The following is a 13,625-nucleotide window of genomic DNA, read 5'->3' on the forward strand; positions in this document are numbered from 1 at the left end:
AATATGATTAAAATGAAAAAAATTATCAATACTTTGACCGATTGATTTCTTCTTCTCTTTTGTATATACATCATCAATCCTAGTCTATTTGCTACTTTGGTCTGGAATGTCAGTGGATCAATATCAGCAATATCAAATGCACGTCTTCGTCCCATAGAAGGAAAAAAAATGACCAATACCACCTTGTGTTGAAGGAATACGAACACTTGCACTCCTTCCCAATGTTGTTGCAGTAGTTGAACCACTTTCCACAGGCACGAGCCACTTCTATGTCGCATATTTTGCTCATATTCATATTGAGTTCAAGAGTCACTGAGAGATGCTAAAAAATCTTTGTTATTTGGAACTTCACTGCGACCTTCAAATTCATCATAGATTGGTTCTTTAAAGCTTCGACTATCAACAAGTTCACATTGTTGTTGTTGTTTATACTTAAATGTTTTTTTGTCATCAAGTTCCTCTTTCATTGCACGACGAACTTCTTGAAAAACTTTTGACAATTAGAAACATCCAGATATCCACCAGCAAGATATTGTTTTAGGTGTGACCCCACCGCCACGTCCAATCATATCGCAATACAAACATTACCAATGAAATCAATTTTTTAATTAACGTGCGTATCTCCAAGTCGGATCATGAAATTGTTGTTTTAGTGTCATTACCTATGCATTAAAAAAATTTAAAAATAATACACATTTCTAGATAATGATCATCATTTTATAACGTCAAAAATATCTTTATCATTGCAAATTTACAAATTAAGTATATAAAGAGCAACTTCTTGCAAACAATCTTCTATAACACATTTTTATAAAGTAAATCTGAAACAATCTTCTAATAATAATAATTCAACTATCTCAATTTGGAATGATCAGAGGTGCATACAATTATAAGTGTTTTATTAGAAATCATAAACTTGACATACCTTTATTAAGATTTCTTAAATAAAGGACATAATATTTTCTAGGCAGATAAGTAGAGACATTCTAAGATAAAAATATATATTTCATATGTTCAGAAAACAAGAATTCTAAAAGTAAAAAAGCTAAATATCTTAATATTCATGGATTTAAATTTTAAATTGATTCTAAGACAAAATAAATATTATCTATAATAAGTATATAAATTAATTAAAAAATGCTACGTTATATATAATAATTATATAAATTAACTATTTATTTATTTAAATTAATTATTATTTTAAATAATATATATTTAAAATGATAAAAACATAACAGAATATTAATTAAATAGTAAAATAGTAAAAAAATATAAAATAATTTTTAAAAATCAGAATATTAACTTATTTATTAAATTTTTTAAATTTTTTTAGAATTTTTAAATAAAATTTAAATTAGTAAAATTAATTTTCCAAATATTAATTAATAAAATTATTTTATTTTTTAAAATTTTAAATAAATTTATATTTTATTGGGATAATTTAATTAGGTTTTATAAAAACTTCTTCGAGATATCACACTTAAGTTAGGAAATGTTTAAATTAATTAAATCAAAATATTTAATTTTTAACAGTAATGTCTTCACGATCTTCACGGCACGCTCGTCCGTGTTGGACCCCGTGGTGGTTTTGATGTGATCAACCAAGTTAGGTTGGGTCATGTCTAGTTTTGATCCCTATGTCTAAGTGTGCAGGAGCTTAAGAGCGCAGGGACGAGAAGCCGGGGCGAAGCCTGCTCAAGAAGAAGGTCGGAAATTGGGTTCGGGTGAGCCCTATTTTGGTTGGCCGCAATCACCCAATCAAACGGAACTTCGAAAGCTGAAAGCGAGAGGAAGAAGTGTTGGAAAAACAGCTGGAGGCACTCTCAACAATCGTTGGAGGCGCCTCCAACTTCAGCAAGCTGAAGGCGCCCTCAATGGCATTGAGGGCGCCCTCAACAGCCTTGGAGGTGCCCTCAATGCCTTTGAGGGCGCCCTCGACCTGGCCAACTTGGTCGTTAACGAGCGGATAAAGTTTTATCCGCTCATCCCCTTGGATGCGCCCTCAACCCCTTTGGAGGCGCCCTCAAGACTCAAATAGGATTTCCAGGAGCTATATAAAGGCCCCTGGAGTTAGGAAATAATAATTCAACTATGTATTCAATTTCCTAGTAACTCTTGAGCTCTTTAAGTGTGTAAAAGGCTTCTCCGCCTTCATAGAAGGAGATTCTTAATGCGCTGTTCAACCGCCTTGGATTAACAACCATCTAGGTTGTAACCAAGTCAAATTACTAAGTCTTCTTTCTTTCTTTTCTGTTATTTGATTTTATTTTACTGTTGCTATTTTAGAGTTTAAAGCACGAGGAGGGTATATTTTATTTTGCAGACAATTCACCCCTCCCCTCTTGTCGGCCCCGCTGCACCAACAAGTGGAATCAGAGCCAGACCGCCTCAGAAGGACTGATCGCTGACTAAAGCATCAAGATCAAGACAATGGTCGGTGCAAGTATTCATCCCTCGAAATTCGACGGAGACTTCGCTACATGGAAATGCCAAATGGAGGTATTCTTCAAAACAGAATTTGATATTCTTTTAGTTATGAAATATGATTTTGCAGTCCCTAAAGACAAGGAAGAATACAACTGGACGAAAAAGGAACAAGCTAATTTCGTGGCCAACGGAAAGGCAGAATTCTATCTGCTCAACGTTCTGTCACCCCACGAGGTAAGTCGGATTGAAAGCTACGACTCTGCCAAAGACCTCTGGGAAAAATTTCTGGAGCTCCACGAAGGCACCTCAGAAACGAAGTTAGCAAGGTGCGACATCCTCCGGACTCAACTTACAAATCTCCGGATGAACAATGGCGAGAAGGTAGCGCAACTCCAAGCAAGAATTAAGGAGCTAATAACTCAACTGAACAATCTCGGAGAATCGGTAACAAATAGAGACTCGATCCAGTATGCGCTCAACGCCTTCCCAAGAACTCTAGAATGGGTGTCCTTAGTAGATACATACTACATCTCTAAGGACTTTGAGGTAAGTACGCTAGAAAATTTATTTTCTACATTTGAACTTCACGAATCTCGAATTGCAGAACCTAAACAAATAGAGAAGTCAAATCTCAATGTTGCCATACAAGCCGAGATGGACGATCCCAACTCTGAAACGTTAATCGACGAAACTGAAGTGACGCTATTGGTAAGAAAGTTAAATAAGTTTATTAAGACTAATAAATTTAGATCACAGTCGAGAAAACATCAACGCAACATAAGGACGGTCCGATGCTACAACTGCAACGAGGAAAGACACATCAAGGATGACGACCCAAAATTAAAGAAAAGGGATAAGGAGAAGTCTCAAAGATCGGCATCCTCTAAACGCAAGAGTCTGAAGGCTATATGGAATGAATCATCATCCTCCGAGTCAGAAGTCGAAGTCTTCTCAAGAGTAGCACTGATGGCCAATCATCAAATTGAAGAAGAGTCCAAGCTCAGAGATGAGCATAAATGAAGGAGGAGAATCATCAGAAGAAAGCTACGATGAAAAAAGAGCATCAGAAATAGAGGTAAGTAAAGTACGCACTCTAATCCCTAAACAGTCTTTTCAGTTTATCAAAATTCATACAAAAGACTTGGTAAAATCAGAAAAAGAAATTGCTGCCTTAAAATTAATGTTAGATAATTTAAAATCAGAAAACGATAATTTGAAAATACAAATTGAAAATCTGAAAACTGATGCATGCTTTAAACCAAACAAATTTCAAAAATCAAATCTTAGAATTTATGGCAAGTTGAATTGGTATATTAAAAAACATCAAGGACAACTTAGAAAAATTCCCAAAAGCTATGTACCTCCTAAATACTTGATTAATCCAGTAGGAAGGAACCTATACTGGGTTCCAAAATCTTTTCTAGATTATTTTTTTTTTTGGCGCTTTCAGCAAGAAAAATTAAACAATTAATTTTTTTATGAGGCTTTGTCTAAAAAAGTGGTTATTGCTCCAATAACCAAGAAGGCCTAGTGCCTCGCCACTGGCTAGAAGGCAACATATTGAAATAAAATGTTTAATTAACTTACTGATAAAGAATGAAAATAGAAATTAGATAATGCTTTAACAAGTTTTTTAACATTTTTTGAAAATTTCTCAAAGATATTTTGTTTAAATTGCCTAAAGGCTAGAGTTCTTTGTTAACTTAGAATTTATTTTGAAAAATTCCTACCCCGTTTTTGATGTGATCAAAGGGGGAGAGATAGGAACAAGTTTAGGGGGAGTTAATATTTTTTTAAAAATTGGTACTTAAAAAATAAAAAAATAAAATTGATAGGAACAAGTTAATATTTTTTACTTAGAAAATTACAAATTCTATTATTGCAATCTTTATGCTTAAAATGTTAATTTAGTAATTTCTTTAAATTACTTCTTGTCTATTTTTTACCCTAACTTAAACTTGGTTTGATGCACATCAAAAAGGGGGAGATTGTTGGACCCCGTGGTGGTTTTGATGTGATCACCAAGTTAGATTCGGTCCTGTTTGGTTTTGATCCCTGAGTCTAAGTGTGCAGGAGCTTAGGAGCGCAGGAAGTCGAGCGGAAGACGCAACTAGCGAGAAGGATGAAACGGGAAGGGAGCCGACGGGCTCGATGCGTTCAAAGGACAGAAGAGCTGCGGAAAAGTATACCGGTGGACGAGAAGAACGTGCGCAACGTTTAAGGGACGAGAAGCCGGGACGGAAGCCTGCTCAAGGAGAAGGCCGGAAATTGGATTCATGTGAGCCCTATTTCGGTTGGCCGCAATCATCCAATCAAACGGAACTTCGAAAGCTGAAAACGAGAGGAAGAAGTGCTGGAAAAACAACTGGAGGCGCCCTCAACAGTTGTTGGAGGCGCCTCCTACTTCAACAAGCTGAAGGCGCCCTTAATGGCATTGAGGGCGCCCTCAACAGCCTTGGAGGTGCCCTCAATGCCTTTGAGGGCGCCCTCGACCTGGCCAACTTGGTCGTTGATGAGCGGATAAATTTTTATCCGTTCATCCCCTTAGAGGCGCCCTCAACCCCTTTGGAGGCGCCCTCAAGACTCGAGATAGGATTTCCAGGAGCTATATAAAGGCCCATGGAGTTAGGAAATAATAATTCAACTCTGTATTCAATTTCCTAGTAACTCTTGAGCTCTTTAAGTGTGTAAAAGGCTTCTCCGTCTTCATAGAAGGAGATTCTTAGTGCACTGTTCAACCGCCTTAGATTAACAACCATCTAGGTTGTAACCAAGTCAAATTACTGAATCTTCTTTCTTTCTTTTCTGTTATTTGATTTTATTTTACTGTTGCTATTTTAAGAGTTGAAAGCATGAGGAGGGTATATTTTATTTTGCAGGCAATTCACCCCTCCCCTCTTGCCGGCCCCGCTGCACCAACAGTCCGGCGACACCGAAGAGTGATGGGACGCCTCCGGCGCCACTAAAGGTGTCGCAGGACTTCTCCGATGCCGCTGGAGGAGTCCTACGACTCCTCCGGTGGCGCTTGTGAGTCGCCTGGGATCGTCTGGTTGCGCCGGAGGCGTCCCACAACTTCGGAGCGCCTGCGAGGCGTCTGGAACACCTCAGGACATCAGCGAAGACTAGTTGCATCGTTGGAGGCGCCTCCAGGACGCCTTGGTCCCCAACGCTTTCGGTGGTGTTGGAAGCGTCCCGCGACTCCTTCAATACGCTTCCGGGGCGCCTCCACTTGTGTTTTGCTCGAATTGAAATCATACCTGTCCCGATGGTCGTTGCCTCGCTGGATTGCTTTGCCGCTAATTGCCTTCGCCGCTGATAGCTCGCTGGATGCCTTTGTCGTTGCCCCTTCCCTACATTATATAATGTTTTTTTTATTAATCGACAGAAGGAATTGATTCCTTCGGCTGCGATGGAATCGTAGCACACTTCTGTCACGCATATGATTCCTCCTATCGCGGGACGCACGCGATGACGTGATGAACTCGTCGCTAGTTTGGTGTCGGATTTGGTGCATTGGTGGAACGGTAAGTTTCGCCCGTTCCGCCCGGCACAGAATGAAATTTTAAACCGTGGTTGTAACAAAGTGGCACTATCAAGTAGAATAAAGGCCTATCAGAGTTGATAAAACGGTTAGGATTTTGTTTTTCTCCCTTGTTTCTATTATCTGGTGGCAGAAGGGGAGGAAAGAAAGGGATAGCTTATATATGCTACATTAAAGTTTCAACATCAAATTGCAAATTAATTAACCAACATTGCCCTTGCATAATAATTAAACAATCCAAACTGCCTATCTGCAGTATCTACCAGCCCAATGAAATGTGTACTGGTTAATATTGCCCATCAAAACAATTCAATGAAATTGCATGTTTTTCCTATGTTTTTGAGTTCATATTTCCTTCAAAAGTAACAAAGTGCCTCCACCCTTCCAATATATAGTATCCTAGCGGATTCATGCATTCTGTGGGAAGAGTAGACCTTAGCCAACCCAGTGGATTGATGAGAGTAGAAACCAACTTCACATCACCAATTTAGAAACTAACTTCTTGCAATGGATATATGTTTATTATGTATTCATTTTTTTTTTGTGAACAAATAAAAAGGAACAAATCAAGGTTCAAAATCTAGAGCTGTAGAGTCTGCTTGAAATTCAGTCTTTGGCTGAAATGATAATATTTCAATATTATGCTAACATATAGCATCGGTGATAAACTAGAGGTGAAAGGACAAAGAAGATGAAGGAAAAATAATAAAATCATTAACTATTTAAGTTCATTATGTGTTCCATTGGAATTGTACAGTTTTGACATCATCTTAAATGGATACAAGTTACAAAAAATGACAATGTTATCTCAAGTTATTACTTTGTTGTAGCATGTCAAAGGGTGTTGAATGTCAGCATGACGCATAATTAACTCTGTGACACAAAAACACAAAAGGCATTACCTATATTAAGTAATATCGAGTAGTAATAATTTACTGGAGCTATACATTTTGACTATGCTACCCAACACAATACAAGATTTCAAAGCATGGAACAATATCTAACATGGATTTTTTAGTGCACTAGGGAAAAATACATGCACAGAACAAATATGATAGCAACCTCAAGGTTCTAGATAATTCATTGTGATCTTTATAGTACTGGGAATAGATGTAATATATAAAAAGGAATAAATACTACAGTCTTACTTTATCTAATGCAGCAACACCTGGCAGCTTTGTTCCTCTCAGAAATTCCCAAACAACTGATGCATTTCTAATAATTGAATGTTGATTAGAGAAACTCGGTTTATCTACAAAAGCCTTACGAGCTGCATTTCCGACAAGGATCACATCACAACCATTTGTTCTTAGTCTTTCAAGTAGCAAGGACAACTGAGCTGTTCCAGCTGTATCTTCTTTTAGAAAACCAGAACTTATTGAACCAATCAAAAGGACTTTCTGTAAGACATGAACATTATAGAATAAGATGACATGTATGAAGAGCTAAATCATTGGTAGGCCATACAACAAAATTTAGTAAATTTGATGAACCGCTAAAAATATATTGAATCTACGAAGAGACAATGTCCATGCATAATTAAGGAATTAACCATGCTGCAAAACCTAATCCTTACAACAATAAAAAGTGTTTTGAATACCCGTTCGAACAGTATAAACCAATGACAAGGAGGCAGGAGCTAAACAGAAATGAGGTTTTCACCATGGATTAAATTTTATCAGAAGGTTATGAAACAAAGGTTACCTACCAGATACCAAATCTCTTGTCATTCAAACAGCTAGATATGACTTTTTTTAATAATTTCCATTTTGTAATGGCATATTACAAGATATTGTGCCACTTGATATCTCAAAGCTATTTGGTTTCAAAAAATTGCTAAAGAGGTGGTAAAATCCAATGTCCACATTCTTGATTTAAAGCTAGAAGTATAAACTCCACAAATATTCACACCAATTTACATACCTAGTTTCTAAAACCACTTACCAATTACCAAATGTTCTAAATTATTTCACTTCCACTGATGCAACACATGCAGAATAACTAAGGTGGTGTTTGCTTCTTTCTTAGGAATCGGAATGGAAATGAGAATCATAGTATTGTGGAATGAGAATGAGTATGAGCATGGATATCACTATTAAAAATAATATTTGGTTAGTTGAATATTTTCTATCGGAATAAACCAAATTTTTTTTTTACCCTTAAAGGAAAATAAGAGAAAAAATTAGATGTGAGAGAAAATTAAATGTGAGAGAAAAATACAATGAAAGAGAATGATGAGAGAGAATAATGAGAGAGAGAATATGATGAGAGATAAAATATGATGGGAATGAATGAAGAGAGGGAAAGTGTGATGAGAGAAAATGAGGAAAGTGAGTGTAATGGGAGAGAGCACGATGAGAGCGAATGAGGATAGAGAAAATGTGATGAGAGAGAATGTGTGATGGGAGAGAATTAAGAGAGAAATTATGATGAGAGAAAATGAGAGAAAGTGTGTGATGGGAGGGATTGAGGAGAGAGAAAGTATGATGAGAGAGTGTGTGATGAGAAAAAAAATGATGAAAGAGAGTGTGATGGGAGAGAAAGCATGATGAGAGAGAAAGTGTGATGGGAGAGAACGAAGAGAGAAAGTGTGATAGGAGAGAAAATGAAGAGAGATGTATGATGGGAGAGATTGAGAGAGAAAGTATGATGAGAGAGAAAATATGATGATAGAATGAGGAGAGAGAAAGTATGACGAGAGAGAACAAGGAGAGAGAAAGTGAAATGAAAGAAAAATTAACAAATATAGTAAGGATATTTTTGTCCAAAACTTAATTCTCATTCTCATTCCATCAAAACCCAAGAGAGGGGGTGAGTTTCATCAATACCCAAGTTTTTATGTTTCATTCCAAAATTTTAATTCCATTCTTATCAACCAAACACAAGGGTTTGGGAATGAATTCATTCTCTCATTCCCAAACCCCTAAACCAAACGTTACCTAAGGAAGAACTGAGAAGAAAGACATGAATTGTGTGCCTTAATCATCAAATTGAATTATAAGAATAAATGCTTCAAAGCAACCAGATCAAGCTCTGGAATGATGGCAACACAAATAGAGAGGGAATTGATTTTTTTTTTTTCAAAAAGGTCAAAACAGTGAACGTTGATAAAAAAACTCCCACAATAAGGTCATGAGCCTTACGATGACTGAATCTATCTCTGGAAGGGCAATGCCTCTTGATCTTGATTGCAACTCTCTCACCATAGTCTCAATTGATCAAGAGAGAGGGTGGATTGATTCCTCTATCACTCATGACCTCCACCTACTTCAGGCTTTCAAGCAGCTAGTTGACCTCACAATGTACTTATGTGAGATCTTAATCAACTACTCCGAGGGTAATACCATGCTCACAGAGTCCTAGAATGTAAAAAAAGCATTAGCACAAGTGTCTTCCTTCGCCTCAACTGCCACTCCTGTTACATTAATTTTGTACTCTTGTCCTAATTTGTACTGTTGAGCCCTACCCTTCTTGGCTATAATGTCAAGATCAATACCCATATCAATCTAACTATAAAGTAATAGGTACAAGAACAATATTTTACACCTAGCTCACAGCTGTCAATTAGTCCAATGTGTTATATACTTACATGTTAATGGGTAAACTATTGAGGTTAATTTGTAATATTCTATATTTCCTAATAATATTTATATAGGTAATATAGCTAGGAGAGGACTACCTAGGGTTGTGTATAGAACGCTTCCCAGCTTCCACTACTTCCATATAGGGGTGAGCATTCGGTTAATTTGATATTAATTTTGTATAAATTCTTTTTATTATTATTTTAAACAAATTTAGTTAATTCGGTGTTAACTGAAATAACTAATTCGGTTAATTCAATTTTAGTAAAATTTTGATTTGATTCTGTTAGCCAACACTAAATCGGTTTTCGGTTAATTCGGTTAATTTATGGACCGAATTAACCGAATGCTCACCCCTACTTCCATATGTATCACATCCACCATTGATTTCTGCCAACATTGTTTCCTGTGATTTCTTCACCATGTGAGTCCTATTCCACATATCTAGAGAATATTGGACCAAAGGCCATTCCAACGCAAGTTCAATGTGCAAGTATCTCTCCCCATAACAGTCATCTCCATTTGGTGTATGGGATTACACATGATGTCTCTCTGCTTGCTAATCATTTTTTGCATAATATTGTCTAGACAACGCGGCTCTCTCCATGATCAAGCCATCAATTGGTGACAGTTAACTCCACTAGAATAGTTCATAACTTACTGTATACATCCCTCTCAATTTTGATCATTAAGCAAGTTTTGTTGCGCTGAAGCTGCCTTTGCATCAATATTTGAGTCCACAATAGTTCCCGTCCAAATTCTTCTCATCTTGTGCTCAACATTGTCACGACCTTCCTTCTTCATTCATGGTTTCCTGCCTCCATGCGCCAGCGACCACTGCTGCACAGGAGGTTCTTCTCCATTGTACCCACAAGCATGGTTCTCCTCCATTAAAGGCTTGGATCCAGCCCATCTTTGTTGAAGGCCTATCTGGACTTCGACCTGCTTCTCTGCTCAAGACCTTGGATTTTATCCTCCACCAAAAGCCTGAATCAAACCCACCTCCTCCAAAGGCCTATATGGACTCCATTTTGCATCTCCTCGACTAAAGCCCCGCTCCAACTTTAGCCCACTCCAGCCGAAAGGCCTCAAGCTTATTCAGCCTAAGTTGGATTTTGTCCAACATACGATACTAGAAACTCTCTTTAGATGTCAGATTCCTCCACTTTTTTGATGCCTCTCATTGTGAGCACTCGTATCATTTTTGGGCCATTGACCATTATCATGGAAAAGTTGAATAGGAAAAACTGTCTCATGGATCATCATTTCAGTATGGTTCATGGGCCAAGAAATAGCTAGAGCACCACATTATCCAAGCGGTCGAGATTCCTAACTCTGCTTGAGCCATATAAGAATATAATCACACTCAACTACTTGCTCTCCTATTAAAGTCTATTTATCCTTGCCTCTTGAGTATCTTCCTGTGCTACTTCTCCACTATGGACTTGGACACAAGGTAGGTGATATCTCTTGAGGTTATTGTTGGTTAATCCTAGAAAAATCGTATTGGTTCCACTGTACAAAAATTTTGTACAAGTGTCGAACCTTTCTTTAAATAACCTATTGTGTTCTTTAGAAGTTAAATTAGGAATCGCAGACGGAACTTAACATCATTGATTCCAAATTTAACTTATCTGTTCTTGATGGTTTAGATTTGGATCGCAAGCGAAACTTAACACTATTGATCCAAATCCACCTATGTTATTAATTTTATTAAATATTAATTTCCAAAATTGTCTTCTAGGACTGCATGGCGAGGCATATGGCCTTCTTGGGTATGGGAGCAACCACCACCGCCTAGACAAAGCCTTTTAAGGAAAGCTAATATTTAATTTCCTTAAATAACTCTAGGTTAACCAAAAAGAACAATCGAATCACAAGTTCGAAAAAGAAGAAAACACAAACTCGAAAAACTAGATCTGGTGCCTCTTGTGTTTGGAATTCATACAAAAGAAATACAACTAGTATGATACGAAAATTAATTATTAATTATACCTTCCTTTGTATGCAACGACCTCTTGATCTTCTACCGTATTCCTCTTCTTATCCCGGACGTTGTGTGGGCAACGATCTACCGAGATGAGAACCACCAAAACTCCTTTTTCTTCTAGGTTTCGCCACAAGAGCTCCTCAAAGATGAAGGTTCGCACCACCAATGCTCAGGGATGTTGAAACAGGCTTCTCTCTCTTCCTTGCTGATCCGGCCCGAAAGCAACTCCACGATGAAGAGGTTTCGCCGCGAGAGGAAGAGAGAAAGAGGAGGGTCGGCCCCAAGGAGAAAAGAGGAGAAAATAGAATGAGGTTATTAGCCGTGAAGGCACCTCTACCCCTCTTTATATTCCTTGGTCTTGGCAAAGGAAATTTTAATAAAAACTTTCTTAAGTCCTTTGCCATGAAAAGAAAATTTAATTGATTTAAAATCAATTTCCTTTTCTCAAACCATATGGCCTAGGCCCTATTCTAATCAATCAAAGAAAATTTAATTCACGAATTAAAATTTCTAATTGTTCGGAAATTTATAAAAATTTCTCCAATAATTTTTCCGGTGGTTTGTAAAGGAAATTTTATAAATTAAAATCTTTCTTTTAACATGTGGATGATTTCGAAAAAAGTTTTCTAAAAATTAAAATCTTCTTTCAATCTAATAAGGAAAGATATCAAATCTTTTCTTAATCTTTTATAGAGGCTATAAAAGAAATATTTAATTTTAAACTCTCTTTAATCATGAACATGGTTAAAAAGGAAATTTTTCTTAAAATTAAAATCCACCTTTAATATACGAATAAGGAAAGATTTCAAATCTTTTCTTAATCTTTTAGAAAGTTATAAAGGAAAGATTTAAATTTTAAACTCTCTTTAAAACCATTATATCCACATTAAGAAAAATTTTAAATAAAATAAAATCCCTTTTAATATGGTAAAGCCACTGACTTGGGTTGACTAGCCACACCATCTTACTCATCTAATTGCTTTTGTCATTGACTTGGGTTCCAAGCTTGCTAGACCCCTAGGATAGGTATAAAGGTGGGTAAGGCGGGTATGTGGTGGGTATAATTCTCTATATACAAGATACGATAGAGGCCGAGAAGAGGAATTGGTTTGGTCTCCCGATGAAATTAAGCTTCCGTGTTCCCGAACACCCAACTTAATTTCATCAATAATAATCATACCACTAAAAATTATTGTTGAACTACACGATCAATTACGTTTTGGGCTCCTTCTTATTATGAGTGTGTTAGTCTCCCTATGTTTAAGATGTCGAATGTCCACTAATTAAATGAGTTACTGACAACTCACTTAATTAATATCTTAGTCCAAGAGTAGTACCACTCAACCTTATCGTCATGTTGGACTAAGTCCACCTGTAGGGTTTAACATGACAATCCTTATGAGCTCCTCTTGAGGACATTATCAACCTAGATTACTAGGACACAGTTTCCTTCTATAATCAACAAGTTACACTATAAGTAACATCATTTCCCAACATATCGGGCATTTTGATTTATCGAGCTAAATCTCACCCTTTGATAAGTCAAAGAAATAAATGATAAATATATGTGCTTGTTATTATATTAGGATTAGCACACACTTCCATAATAACTAAGGTCTAGTTCTTTTATTAAGTCAGTATAAAAAAAAACTTACCTAAAATGGTCATGTTCAATACACTTAGAGTGTACTAGTGTAATCTATTAGTCAAGATAAACTAATACCTAATTACACTACAACTATTCCAATGGTTTGTTCCTTTCCATCTTAGTCGTGAGCTACTGTTTATAATTTATAAAGAACCGATAACACGATCTTTGTGACACCACACACTATGTTATCTACAATATAAATTAATTGAACATCTACATTTGGTATAAATGTAGACACTTGACCAATGTGATTATTTTATTTCTAAATAAATGTTTATACAAAAGTTAGGCTTTTAGTATACACTCTAACAGTTATGATGTAATTGGGAATCCATTCCGATTACGTCAATTAGACATCTAGATGGTTACTCACATCATCTCATTCTAGGTTGTCACTATTGATCTCAGAGATATCTTTCTGATCACCTTAGATGT

The 13,625-nt window shown here is 36.6% G+C and overlaps 1 protein-coding gene across 4 annotated transcripts in view; it reads right to left on the bottom strand.

Annotated features, from left to right (window-relative positions):
- Positions 1–13,625, bottom strand: part of LOC122020204 (phosphoglycerate kinase-like) — a 90,343-nt gene that overhangs the window by 11,447 nt on the left and 65,271 nt on the right. For all 4 annotated transcript variants that reach the window (XM_042578020.1, XM_042578021.1, XM_042578019.1 and 1 more), the window contains exon 6: positions 7,117–7,368. In XM_042578020.1, coding sequence (XP_042433954.1) covers positions 7,117–7,368 — 252 coding nt within the window. The remainder of the gene's footprint in view (positions 1–7,116; positions 7,369–13,625) is intronic.

The sequence above is a fragment of the Zingiber officinale genome, chromosome 9A (genome assembly GCF_018446385.1).
Source record: "Zingiber officinale cultivar Zhangliang chromosome 9A, Zo_v1.1, whole genome shotgun sequence".
NCBI lineage: Eukaryota > Viridiplantae > Streptophyta > Magnoliopsida > Zingiberales > Zingiberaceae > Zingiber > Zingiber officinale.